At 38.9% G+C, this 14,962-nt stretch overlaps 1 protein-coding gene across 2 annotated transcripts in view; it reads left to right on the top strand.

The window, feature by feature from the left end:
- The window catches only part of SYT17 (synaptotagmin 17), an 86,503-nt gene that overhangs the window by 2,680 nt on the left and 68,861 nt on the right, over positions 1-14,962 (top strand). The window contains exon 1 of one of the 2 annotated variants that reach the window (XM_072418963.1): positions 3,583-3,680. The exons of the other annotated variant lie outside the window; for it this stretch is intronic. Within the exon in view, the coding sequence (XP_072275064.1) occupies positions 3,675-3,680 (6 nt within the window). The 5' untranslated portion in view covers positions 3,583-3,674. Of the gene's footprint in view, positions 1-3,582; positions 3,681-14,962 lie in introns of those variants that run through there. 2 annotated transcript variants of the gene reach the window in all.

Consider the following 14,962-nt stretch of genomic DNA (forward strand, 5'->3'; position numbering starts at 1 on the left):
TGGACCTCTTAGTAGTTTTGCAAGGCTTAAGTAAAATACTATCAGGGTGTGTGGCCTGAGACCAAACCCAGGGTAACCCACATAGAGGATCAGTCTATTGTACTTTGGAAAAGGTTAGAACTAGACATAAGGATCCTAATGGAGGCGGTGGACTTATTTTTTTACCCAAATTTTTTTTGTGTTTTGGGCCTTTTTGTTTTTAACCCTTTTACTGCTGTAGCTATAAATGATCTGGTGGGGCAGTAAGAGGGTGCAGACCTGCTCCATGATACAATACCTTTGGCTTATATTTACGTTTTTAATCTGACTTTGTGATGTGTTTTAAATGTTATCTGGGCAGCTGTAAAACCAATTGACAATTTGTATATTCTTGATAGTAACACTCAATTCATGCCGTGGTTCCTGGGTTTATTTGCTTTGCTTGGTGCCCAAGTCAACAAAACCAGCATCAAAATAGAGAAATCAATGAACATATATCCTTCAGTCTCCCTGTTAGGATTCAGCCTGGTAGTGCTCTGCGTTGACCTGATTTTCTATAACTTTTAATCCCAGTGACAGAAGTAATTTAAAAAATAACACATACAGAATCCTTCTGCCCCCAGCATTCATGGGGCACAGACAAATTTGAGTGGTTCATTTACTTGACGTTTTATATGATATAAAAAAGGAAATTGTATTGTGTTTGTGTACTAAAATTAATTTTAACAAATATCTTTACTAGAATTATAAATGTCATCTGTTTGGGAAAGTATTTGTTTGGAGCTTTAAAGTAAATTCTGAGAGGAAACTTTGTATAATAGTAATGCATGCCTACTTACTGCCAACCTAAAAGAGCACAACTTGAAAAGATACACTTTCATCAATGAACCTGGGTGATCCAGCAAGCCTGAATATCCAGGTTTGCTGGATCTCCCAGCTTCACTGATGAAAGTGTATCTTCTCCAGCCTTTGAGAGATTTATTAAATCAGGCCCAATGTGCAGACCATCAGCAGCAATGCTGCTCAATGTTTACAGATGTCCCAGAGACAGCAGAAAACAATCAGAATGAAAATGACTGCTTAAAACACACTGACATTACAGTTCTTCTCTACCTTACATAGGCTCTGCCTGCAGTACATTCTAAATATCCTGGAGGATACAATACTGGTAATTCCACAGTCTCCACAACAGTAAAAGTTATCAGTTCTTGGCCCCTTAAACATACTATATTTAAGCATTTTGGGCAGCAGTCCTTTTGATAGTTCTTGTAAAACCAAAAGAAATAATCAATATTGTGACCTAGGGCTACGTACACCACTGCAATAATTATCATTGAAAAGGAACGACTAACGACCGATCGTCGGATAATTGTTAACAAAAAAAGTGCACAACGACTGGCCAACGATGCGGATGAACGAGGAATGTCGCTGGCAACGACCGTCCCGGCGGATCTGATTGGGGGACAATCTTTTGCTATCTATTGTGTATTTTATTATTATTATTCGTCGTTCAGTGATCGTGGATTGTTCTGTGGTACACTTTCTCCGGTACACGTCACTTCCTGCATCGTTCGAATGATTGTATCTAGTGTGTACATCATTGGTGAATTATATTTGAACGATTGTATCATTTCAGCATGTACTCGTGAATAATCGTTGATTGGTTGTTAATTGTTCGTTTTCTAACGACAATTTCTGCACGTGTGTACGTAGCATAAATCTGAACAGCTATGCTACTTACAAAGATGAATGTGGGAAAATGCTTGTACGGGATAGAACTGTAACTTAATCACAAGGTACATGGTCCATGACATACACTCCAGGAACTAAAAAACATACAAGGTACCCGGGTCTCCCAACCATCATCCAGGTATCCTTTCCTCTTGGTCCAGTTCCCTTTGCCTTCTTGACCCAGAGCACTTAGTAAGCAGGAGGTAGAAAGAGCTGACAAGGACTAATAGTGAGTCAAGCCAGAATACCAATGGCAGATACAGTTACAAGACTATGGTATCCTCCAAACTTTTCACCACCTTGCCCCAGGTTTATGTTGGTGGTCCTGTACTGCATAATTAGGTCACATTTCTGTCTGCCGCATTCCTTAATTCAAGTTTAGTTTTAGAAGTGCATTTTTTTCTTTCAGAACTGTTATAAATAAATAAAGTATTTTCTTAGGTATGTCAGTAAACTTTGTTTTACACCCTTATTTGTTTAGGTTCCAGTATCTTTTTCCCGTTCTCTTTTCTTGTCTATGCCTCTAGATCAGATATGTTGGACTCCAATCCAGTCAGCCTCTGACACTTTTAACCATATCTTACTAAAATTACTGCTGTCTGTTCAGGAAAAACCACAAATGTGTGAATACTGGTAATCAAAGACTGGAGACCTTTAATCCCACAGATCCCTCACGGGCGCTGGTTCTTCCCATGATCCAGTCCCGTGTCCTGGAATTCCTCTTCATCTCGGCACGGAGAAAGTGTCAGGCGCTGCCATCTTCTGTTTTCTCTTACGTTTCCTTCTTGTCTTCTTGCTGTGTCACCTGATCTCGCACTTTTGCAGGTGTGAGATCGGGTGGCTTAGCCGATGTGAAGTGGAAAATAAAAGACTGCACATGCGCTGCGCAATCACTGCGCATGCGTGAGTTCGGCATCTCTTTCCCCTAGGAGGAAAAGATGCCCCTTCTGTGCATGTCTGAGATCAGGCATACGCATAAGGATCAGCCAGAGCCTGCCAAGATGCATGACAAAGGTATTCTTGGAAAGTCTTGACACCGCAATTAAGACTTAAAGGGTCGGTGCTCCACCCTTAAAAATAATTTTTACTCCACATAGAAGTGTTGTCTACACTTCTATGTAAAGTAAAAATGTTGAGTTTAAGTAAACTTTAAAGAGAAACTAAACTGAAAAGTGCCTAAAAAAAAAATACACTTACCTTCAATCCCGCAGGGCAGTCCGATCCATCGGTGGGTGTCCCACGTCGCCCCAGCATCCGTCCCTGAGCCGGCGCTCTGGGCGCTGCCATCTTCTCCCCTTCTTCTGGGTTCTTCTTCCTACGTCACTGACCCAGGCGCAAGATCAGGTGACGTAGGATGGAAAAAAAACTTGCGCATCTCACTGCGCATGCAACCAACAACAGAATTTTCACTCAACATAAAAGGATTGTTTACTCTTTTATGTAAAGTGAAATTTCTGAGTAGGTATACTTTAATTACCATATACCATGGTGTAAAAGCTGCAAAAAAGTTCCATTTTAATTTTTTTTGATTTTATGATATATGGAATCCCAAATGAAAGGTGATCTGCTACCGCTTATGTTTTTCAACATACTTCAGATACTTTCTACCTCTTTAGTTAACTCCATATATGACATTTCTTTCATCAGTTCTTTTGTCATTGTTGCTGGACCCCATGTTTTTTGTCCCCCGCCATCTTTTATGTTGTTTTTTCCTCCCACTCTTGACTCCATGCTCTTTGATTGATTCTGTCCACCCACTCCTGTACATCTCCTCTTTTATCCCTACCCATTCTTCGTGCATATATATATATGAAGAATTCTTTGGTTTAATCTAGGAGCAAGCACATAGTTAGCCATTGCTACGCAACTATCTCACTGTAATCAAATGTAATCTAATATATCAGTGGCTCTGGAATATCAGTGCAGCAAACACACAGTCTGCCTTGCATTGATTAGGAAAGACAATGATTGTAAGTATTCCTATAGCATATATTCATAGACTCTTTGTCGTATTTGATTTTAAAACATATTGGAGTGCCTAATATTTTAATGATTCTATTTTATGGTTATTATGGAAAGTAAAGTTCTGTGTTTGTATAACTAAGAATACGGCAGCATAAATTCATGTATTCTGAATTGTAGCAGAAGCCTGCAATCACTGTGACAAGCTGGAGAATTACATTATTTTGACTCTGCTGATCAGATAATGTCACTTATCATCTTATTACTATTGAAAAGCTGTCTGTTATGTGTCTTTGTGAGGATATACAAAGGGTGTGGATGACTGAAAACAGGCGTCTGAAGCTTGGTTGGCAGTCGCTACGGACATTGTGTAGTGGTATCGGTGGATCTGTTGGAGAAATTAATCAGTTATTGGGGGGGGGGGGGGTACAGGTGGTAACTGTTTACCGAAAACATGGATGCAACTTTTACTTAGGGATTGTTTTCTCACGAATGTAGAAAACATGTGAGAATTAAACATGTAGATGTTATTTTTTATTATATATATTATATATATAATATTTATATACACATTAGGTTAGACAAATGCGGAGGGAGCAGTGGAGTTGGGGTATTTGCTGTAGAGCTCAGTGGTTTAAAGGGAAAGTGATATTTCTAATAGGGAAAGTGCCATAGACAGTGCAGAACTGATCAATAATAATACTGTAAAACATTAGGATCCCATCTAGATTTGGGAGAATTGTTTAAATTTTATTACGTTAATAGAATATCACTTGTTGGTTACAGTGATTCTCTAAACATACCTGTAAATGATTCTCTCTATGACGCCATGCTTCCAGACGTTAACCCATAGTTAGTTTATACTTGCATTCCATTATTCTTTTGCATTTCTCCCTTTTTTCCAACCACACATACTGTATGTATATATAGTTAATATTTATATATATATAGTATATATAGTTCATAATGAATTGTTTTTAAAATTCACATTTGTGATATATTTCAATAATTTTACAAAAGAAGGGTTTTCAGTGCTCTTTATGCTATGAATGTGTTAAGAGAATGGTTGTTTGTACTCCATTTGTCATCTGCACTACAACTTTTTTTTGGCTTTAATAACCGTTTATGTCATTTCAAGAAGTGGTCAACTGGCTGTCATGTAACTATGTATAGCAAACCACAATAAATGTTACCATGACATGCTGTGACTTGCAGTTATTGAAAGGAGAGAAAATTGGATTTAGCTTAATCCTGATTGCTGTTTAATGAGTGTGTTTGTTTATTTCATTGATTACTAACTATTGTCAATGGCTTTGGCTTTTTACTGCATGGTTTTCAGCTGCACAATTTTTATAAGAAAAAAAATATGATTATCCAGCATGAGCATATTTTTACTAGTATTGCATATTTTCAGTGTCTGCATACAATGTGCTTTAAAATATAATTTGTTTAACTTTCACATTTTATGTTGTTTGCCTATATATATTTTATTTTTGTTTTATATAGAAATTTGTAGATTAGTCATAGGAGGGAGCTCTCAGTGGCTCAGTGCAGGCACTCTGCTTTCTGTAGAGAGGGAATGTTCTGTAACCCATTGAAGTCAGTCTGCTGCCTGCTAATTGGGAATGTTTCTTGGTAAAAAAAGACATATGGGTTGCCATTGCTTACTTCTTTTTCTGCAATCCAAGTTGCCTGGCTCTCATGATCATTATGTTAAAAACACTTAAAATTTTAATCTTCTCAAACTGATCTTTTTGCATTTCACATCTCAGACAACAAAGTTCTGTAGTACTCCTCCTGAATCACTGTCTGTATTAGTCTGTCATTTGCAATCCCTATTTAATGTACAGCGCTGCGTAATATGTTGGCGCTATATAAATCCTGTTTAATAATAATAATAATAATATTGGGAATATATTTTAGCACAGTGTACAAAGTGCAACAGTTTATGTGTATGATGTATAGCAAGGGTGGCCAACATACAACTCACGGGCCGCATGCGGCCCTCTGCTCATTCCCTCTCTGTTTTACGGAAGGATGGGGCGCCCACACCTCCTTTGTTTCTTAGATCATGCTACCAGGAGAGGGAGATTTCTGAGCATGCTCAGTGTGAGCTCCCTGAAACTGGGCGTGTACTATAGCATTCCAGCTATGGCTGCTCCCGGCCCACCTTGTACTGTGAGATAATCCCAACAGCATGAGAGGTGTCTGTGTCCATGCACCTGTCATTGCCCCCATGTATAAACCATATTTCCTTTACCGATTGTCAAAGAAACGTGAAGTTTCCAGGGTACACGGGACCCTGAGAGCTTGTAATAAACCAAATTTGATTCAGCCTCCTAAACATAACAAGTTGCCAGATACGGGGTAACAAGCATAAAATTCTAATAACAATCAGGCATATTTTCACATTAGGAGGGCACTATTTTAAGACCAGGGTCCCCAAATTAAATATCTGGGGCATAAATGTTAGTGACCCCTGGGGGCTCTTCCATGATAATCTGCATTAGGGTATAGTCAATTTGCTCTGTGCTATGGTGCCCCAAATATATACATGCTCATTCACAAAACTGCAAGGCTGCGTTCAGACTGGCGGTGGGGTTGTGGTGCGTTTACCGTTTCCTCATCCTATAGAACCCTGCCTAGGGGGAGATGCTCGGAACCGCTCACTGATACCTGCAGTCAAATCTGCAGAGGCTGGGGTGCGAGGGACTGAGCGGCTGATGGGTGCCTGTTACACAGAGTTGGTCACTTACATTCCATGTCGGCAATTGGAAATGTGGAGCCAGTAGGAAACCTCTTTTGTCCCCCCTTCCCTATTAAAATGTTTTACCCATCATATAATTCTACCCTGTCACATATAGCTATCCCCTTACTTTTCATGGACCCCAATTTTTTCTCCGAAAGAAAAGGGAAATGTAACTGCAAGTGGGGGGGGGTCTTATAGGTAACTCAGACTGCTTTATAGAATGCCAATGCTCTCACAACACTGTGGGCCTGTGTGCAGTCGACAACAAGTGAAGGATTTTTGCACAGGCTTGGAGCATTTTACAAGGAAAGCAAAAGGTAAGACTTTGCTCTCCTACTATTTAACTGTACCTTAATGCAGTGTTTCCCAACCTTTCTTAGTTGCGGCACATATTTTACAATTAGAAAAATCCCACGGAACACCACCAAAAAGTCAGACACGTAAATTAGCTACCTGCTGCCATCTAGTGGAAGAGTTTTTTTTTGGTTCTGCCTATCACTATACATCGCTGGTATAGACAAATGAAGACAAATTTTTTGCAGTAAATAAATCATTTTGGGACCAATTAACTGAAATTGGATAATTTCCCACGGTACACCCGAAGATCTCTCAAGGCACACTAGTGTGCCGCGGAACAGCGGTTGAAAAACACTGCCTTAATGTAGAGATTAGGATAATCAAAGAAAGGTTATTTTCAGATTAATGGTAGCTGTAGATACAGTATTAGGGTATTGCCATGCCTAATGTAATATGATAAAGAGAAAGAAAGAGAAAAGTGAGTAGGTTTTTTAAGGCAAATAAAGGATTCATATTTATTGATCAAAAAGAAAAAAATCACAAAGAACTTCTGATCTAAACATTAATCAATTCTTAAATATAAATGCAGCGTTATGTAGTGTTTACACTTGTGAAGAGTGATAAGAGATTTTTTAGGGCTTATCTCAAATTTCTGACGCGTTTCGCCTATTAAGGCTTCCTCAGGGGATCGCAGAGATCATAATGATGAAAAGCGCTAACATTAGAATGTGTGATTACTGTGCTTGAAGGGGGAGTTTGCATGACTTGCAGAAGAAGTCTTTTGCTAAACACAGCTGATGTTGTGGGTGATCTTAGAGATGAGCTGATCTGTAGCATCTTTATTGACCAAGAAAAACTCTGCAGCTGTTTCTTTTTCCATATCAGAGCACAGGTTGCTCCACAAGTTAATAAATGTTTAGGCTTCATAAAGATTTTTTTTTTTTGCTTTGTTTGTGATTAACTCACATTGAGGATTTTATACAGTAACTGACACCATGCTGCCTAATAATATGTTGAGACAAACATCTGTCCTTATTGCATTTATTAAAATAATATACATGTTCCAACTTACATACAAATTTAACTTAAGAACAAACCTACAACCCCTATCTCGTATGAAACCCGGGGACTACCTGTAATTAACATATTCAGGAGATGATAGAAATGAAGGGGAAGAAAGTTTGCATTGCCAGATATAAAAAAATAAAAGTAGAATTTTACCAGAATAATAAGAGAAAGGAAACTAATATATAATATATATACAGTATATAAAAAGGAGTACTGTATTTTGACATTTTCAGATTCCAAAGCTTTTACTTTTGGAAGCAAATTTCCTTTTTGATTTATAATCACATCTACTTGTATATGAATAAATAATCAAATCATAATTTGTCAAATTCCAAAAAACACTGGCCTGTGAGTCTCATTATGGTAAATATTGGTCTCATAAAGGATTATATCTTATGTTCTACAATACTGAAATAATATCAGTTCACAGGTGTTTGGAATAAAAATGTAAACTACATGCGGGATTGGTTTATGCAGAAAAATAAAAAAGATACTTATAAGGTTTATTGTGTACAGTACATTTAGACCTTTGGAAAATGAAGCAATGTTGGAATGATCTGTTGCATCAGAAATATCTACCTTTTAGATATATTCCTCCTGATAACAATAAAACTGTCCCTTTGTGAAATATATAAAGCTGTTGCATTGTTACTGTGGTGCAGCAGGGTTCCCCAGCCTTTGTAAGCTTGTGAGCCTCGTTCAGATATAACAAGCAGTTGTGAGCCATGCTGTATATAAAACTAGCACATTTGGTCTGTTTTTGGGCAAAGAAGAGACTGTGACAAATAGTGAAATCTGGGTTCCTGTAAACAGTTGAAAAGAAGACAGACCAGCGATGCAGATAGAGCAGGTGTGTTGGTAAACTGGATATATTTATTATATAATATATATGTTATATATATACTATAAAACTATGGAATTAGTGTCAGTGGTTGTCCTTAAATTAAATGTTATGTAGATGTCTTCTTGTGTGTGTGAGAATTGTGGTGGTGAGGGGGTAGAAATGACTGGACTTTGAGAGATGGGTAATGGCCATACTACAAATGGTAGTATGGGACGTGTAGCTCTATATGGACAGACTAGATCAATGAGCATAATGTAAAACTGTCTACACAGTTCAAGTCCGTAAAGACTGTGTGTGGCCTGCATAAGAGGCTTTTAGGAGTTGAGGTGGCGTGAAACTTTTTTTTTATCCATGAATTGCTTGGTGAAATAGCCAACTTTGCTAAAACAAAGCTCTTTGTAGCCCTGGGTGAGCAAGGTTGTTGGGAATCTAAAAAAAAAAATGGTGGTTCACGTTATGATATCTATGTAAGCTCTCCTAGTAAGACCTTAGATGCTTGGGGGACCTATTGTTAGGAGACATTTATTTGGCCTAAAGTCCTGTGAAGGTCAGCGCACCCTGTTGGTTCTCTTTGACGGCACCGCTTAGAAGATCAGTGAAATAGCTGTCCGTCCTCTGCTCGGTATTCTGCGGCACTCCCGGTTTTCCTTTGGCTGTGATGGTCTCTTGGCATCCTCTGCTCTGCTTTGTGTGCATGTAAGGGGATTTAGAGTTTATGCTGCAGCTAATAAGCAAAGTAGTTCCTCATCTCAATACTGCGGTTCCATTGGCTGCTGGGACTTTAAAGCCTCTCTGCTCCCAGTCACCAATGTCTTTTGTAGCGTTATGATGGGCCGAACTACTGCTAGTATATGATTATGTTAGATTTACTGTTCGTGACCCTTGGGTTGTATACTGGCTTGTCTGACCTCTTCCCTGTGACCCCAGACTCTCTTTTGTGTTTCCCCTTGGAAACCTCGTCTGGAGGACTGATTACCGGTGTTTGACCTCAGGCTCCGTATTCTGGACTTGCCTCTGCTGGAATCTTCATACTGCTTTATCTGTGGCCTCCTGGTACTCTGTTGGTTCTTCGGCAGATGCCATCCCTTGCCCACAGAAGTCATTGGGGCAATCGTGTTTTGGAACAACGCAACTAGAAGGCGGCTTGTGTTAGGCGAAGAGCGCAGTGTTAGATTGGGGGATTGGTAGCTGATGTGCTGGACAGGAACCTTACACCAATAAGTTATTAAAAGCATCTTTTTTTCCCCTCCACACTTTTATTTACGGCAGCCTCTACCTACCCCGTGTTTCAGTCTTAAATATGTTCATTCTCTGACTCCTGTCCCACTTTATGCCATTTTATGAACAGTTCCTCCTTTGTATCCCATCCCTGATTATATCTTATTGACTTCTCTTTCTTTCCCTTGTCTATGGCCATCTATTCTCCATTCTCGACTCCACCCCATTACTTGATTATTTCACAATCAGTCTCATTTCATTTGACTTTTTTGTTAGCAGGACATTATCAGCTACCACTCCTCATTAGCAATAAGTTCATACTCATAATGCTTCAACTCTGTACTGTCCACGGGCTTCTATGTTATCTCATTTTAGCCCATTTGTTCTCCAACCATTCTCAACCCCACTCTCCATATACTTTAAATGATCCATAATCAGATCATGCTCATGTACCTCAACACCTAATCCATTATACTCCACTGCTATCCTCTCTTGTCCATGTCCAACTACTTTCTTTTTCTAATTTTTCTTTACTTTTTCCTGCATTTATCCCCCTTTTGGGGGGTACATTTTTTACATTCACCCAGTGACATTAAGGGTCCATCTTTTCTCTCCGATTATCTACAATCCTACCTTTTCATCCTTTCCAATTTGTCTTTGAACAGTTTGTTATTTTCTTGGTCAGTTGTTACTCTGTCCTGTCTACACCACTCTGTTTGTAGCTTCCACCCCCTACCCCCTTGTTTTACATCCAGTTACTGTTGTCCTGTACATGTGCACCTGCTCCCCACATCTATGTTCATTTTATTATCAATGATCTGCTCTTATTCTGCCTCTTTACTATATTCCATGATCACCTTTCACTTGGTTCCCGCCATGGTTTAGTAAGACGACACATTATACTAAAAAAAATATACGTCCCATTACATAGATTTTGATTAGTCAATAAAGCATATCAATGTGTTCCATCACTGGAAAAAAATGAACCCACCTAAGAACAGGAAGAACACATATTTGCTTTTAATTTATATTATGTAATGCAGGGTGATATGGCTATATATTGTATGGCAGATATGTATTTATACTTATTTCTAAAAATTCATGTCCCCCACAAGAGCAACTGGCCCAATCAGACTCTGTACAACTGGAGGACGAGACTCCAATTTACTATGTGGCTCCTGTCTGCTGTCTTAAGCTGCGTACACACCTGCAATTTTTCTCGTTGGAAAGGATCTTTCACGATCCTTTCCAACGAGAAAAGACTGCACGATGCATGAACGATGCTGTACATACAGCACCGTTCATGCTCTATGGAGAGGGGAGGGGGAGAGCGACGGAGCGGCACCCTGCTGCGCGCTCTCCCCTTCCCTTTCATTAGGATCGGTCGTCGTCCATCGTCCATGGATCCGCCAGGACGGTCGTCGGACGATGGACGACGACCGACTGTACACACGGCAGATTTTCGCCCGATAATTGGCCGATACCGATTATCGGGCGAGAAAAATTTGCCGTGTGTACGCAGCTTTAGAGTATACTGTGCTAGTTATCTCCATTTTAATGTTTTGTATACCTTTTAGATATATTTATTGCTGCTGGGAGATGGCTTATCATTGTGTTATCAATGTATTATATTATCTGTAGTAGTTAAAATACAACTAGCAGCACTAGTTTCTATGAACCACAACAGTTTACATGTATGCTAAACTTTGCAAACCAGAAATGTAGAAGTTTGGGATTATGGAAATTCTACCCTGACTACAGGACACCCCTGTTACTGCTGGTAACCTAATACCTGTAAATATCTGTTATAATGCCTAATATTGTTGCTTGATAAACATGGTTTAACATTTTTTTGGCATTTTCACCATTTTCAAACATTTTCTATTAGTTGTGTCTTGACTGTAATTGATGCTTGCTGGGAAATTAGTAGATGTTTCAGTTTCAAAGGCAAGCTAAGTATAAAATTAAAAAGAAGATACAATAAATTGTTTAAATGGGCTTATTTGTAATATAAATTTTTATTTGTAAAATAAATTGTTTTGTGATTCTATTTCATACTCTAGCATAGTATATAGAATGTATATAAATGTATCTTTTAAAACATGTAAAATTGTTATTTTTAAAAGACATAAAAACGACTTTAAAAAGATTTTATAGACAGATTTAAAGACGTAAACAATATATTTTAGTTTTAAAATGCAAGCAGTGCAAGTATAGGAATGTGATGTGGTATGTCCCAGTAGAGCAGAAAAGGTTAGAGTTTAGTTAGGTGTTTTTGTTGCTCTTTTTTAATTCTTAAAGTCTATCTGATCTTCTTAAAGTTGGTAGATGAATGTTAAGTGAATGAATGCTAGGTCAAAGAAAATGTAAAAAAGTCAGAACAGGGTGGTAGATAATAAGTAAAGCAAATGGGACATACCAAGAGGAAGCTGAATTGATCAGACTTTGTGGACTATCAGGCTATAGTAATACTGAATTCTACAAAAATGAAAGTGCAACACAAAGTCAATCATGGGTTTGGGCATAATCCCCACATTTGTACAGTTTTAGTGTGTGGAGGAACATCCCTGACCCTCCCTGTACATTAAACTAAAAGGAACCAAGGCTACACTAGTATACTAGGCTACATCTGTCCTTTTAGGTGAACCCATGTCATTTTGAAGCATTACCTAAACTACATACCGTGTTTCCCTGAAAACAAGACAGGGTCTTATATTAATTTTACTTCTAAAAATCGCATTAGGGCTTATTTTCAGGGAATGTCTTATTTTTCTGAGGTACAAAAATCTATATTCATGTATAAAAATCTGTTTTTTTTCATGTACAAAAATCTATTTTTATTCAAATATAATCATGTCATCTTCTTCTGGAACATCGTCATAACTCTCCAACTCTGAATTCCGGCCTGAATTTCTTGCGACTTCATTTCCTGTAGAACCATTGGCCCGAATCTCTCATGTCTAGCAATAGAACTCCCCTTAAATGAGCACTTCTTGTCCATGTAGCCTGCTTGTAGTGCATTGGCAAGACAGCTATCAGTGATTTTATCCCATGAATTCTTCACCCAAGTAACGACCTCTTGCAGGCCAGGCTTCACAAAGTTTCCACGCTGATTTTTCTCCATTCTTTTTTCAATGTAGTTATTGATTTCCATACGCAAATGGTCTGGAGATAGGCGGTCATTCCTGCAGGAATCATTATCTATTTCTCTCTCTGCAAGGAAGTTCTTCAAGTCTTTAGTGTGGTGAGTGCTAGCTGAATCCCAGACTAGCAGACCTCTTTGGCCACCTCGCAAAACAGGTGGCAGCATTAAATCGCCCCACTTCCTTAGAACTGGTTTCAAGAACATAAACGCCTGAAACACGTTCAATCTTATCCTTCTTGCCCTTACTGATGAATAAAGGTGGGGCTTTCATTCCATTCAGACAAAATGCCAAAATACAGGTAACACGTGCACTTTCGTAACCAGTGGAGGGAACATAGATTGACGAGGCACCCTCCTGATCAAATGTTATTTGAGAACCTTGGTCCATAAGCACTGCAGTTTCATCTATCGCAATCCTGTTGGAAAGTTGGTATTTGGGAAAGTCGATGCCATCAACAAAGGACTTGAATGCAAGTGCACGTTTAACAACTTCACTATCTCCCAGCTTGAACAGTGTTGTCATGCTTTGAATTCTTCTGTGAATATTTCTAACTGTGGTGCCTTTGCAAGGGCAAATGCTTGAATATCAGCCCTGCACACAACCAGAGCCTTTGCTCTCCTGTCAGCAATCCATTCACAGATGATGCCTTCCAGCTCAGGATATATTGGTTGCCGACCTGATCCACACTTGCGCTTCTTAGCATTTCCCCCATCCACATGTAGACTGAGGTTATCGTACTCCGCTCGCCATTTTCAGGACATTCGGAGATCCAACTTCTTCTCAATGCAGAAAGCTGTCAGATTTTTGCCCTGGGAGTCCTCCACGATTCCTTTCTTGTACTGCACGGAATAGCTTTTTCTTTTTTGTACTCATCTTGTCTGGGAGGTCAAAATATTATTCCCTTCAATCTACCAATAAATCAAGTATTTATACAAGACTTACTTACCTCTTCTCTTTTTGTTTTCACTCCGTGACTGCACTCTTCGATGAAGCCGATAGGGCTTATTTTTGGGGTAGGGCTTACATTTCCCACTTGCATGACTAGCATGCTAGGGTTTTTTTCGGGTTAGGTCTAATTTTCAGGGAATCGCAGTAGTACACCTTCTGGTGCTTGCATATGTCAATGGTTTATATGTAGGGCACCCCATGAGCCCTAAAACTAAGAGTGTTTTCAGTTGTGACATTCTGACCACAGAATGCAGTGGTTACACTTGGCTGTCAGATGTCATAGATGTAATCTTAGAAAGAAATTGCTTGCTATTATCAAGGTTTTACATCATGGTATCACTTTATATGGGCAGCACGGTGGCTCAGTGGTTAACACTCTGGCCTTTGCAGTGCTGGTTCCCAAGTTCGAATCTTGGCCAGGACACTGTCTGCATGGAGTGTGCAGGTGCTTCCTGTTTTTGCATGGCTTTCCTCCAGGTACTATGTTCCAAAAACAAGCAGTTAGGTTAACTGGCTTCCCTCCAAAATTGACCTTAGACTGTATTAAAGACATATGACTATGGTAGGGATTAGATTTTGAGCCCCTATGAAGGACAGTTAGTGACATGACTAAAGACTTTGTACAGCGCTGCGTAATGTGTCAGCTCTATATAAATACTGTATAATAATAATTATTATTTAGAATAAATAATATTTTATTTTTTTCTTAATCAGTCCACTTTAGTATTAATGGAACACCAGTCAAGTTAGACAAATATAGAACCTCTGTCAGGTTTACATTTACTGTCTGGGTTCTTAATTAACTAGATTCCCCATCATGCCCTGTTCTGAAAATGGTGATAAGTCACTGGAAAAGGCAGTAAGGGCAAACCTTCTCAATACAAAACATGGACAACAGTAAAATCTGATGGATGTTGGGCTGATCAAAAATAGAGAAGGGGAACTGTATTGGTTTTTACTCATTTTATTTGATTATATGGTTTAAAGCTGTGGTATTTATATTTTTTATTTGCATGCAGT

Source organism: Pyxicephalus adspersus, chromosome 7 (genome assembly GCF_032062135.1).
Source record: "Pyxicephalus adspersus chromosome 7, UCB_Pads_2.0, whole genome shotgun sequence".
NCBI classification, from domain to species: domain Eukaryota; kingdom Metazoa; phylum Chordata; class Amphibia; order Anura; family Pyxicephalidae; genus Pyxicephalus; species Pyxicephalus adspersus.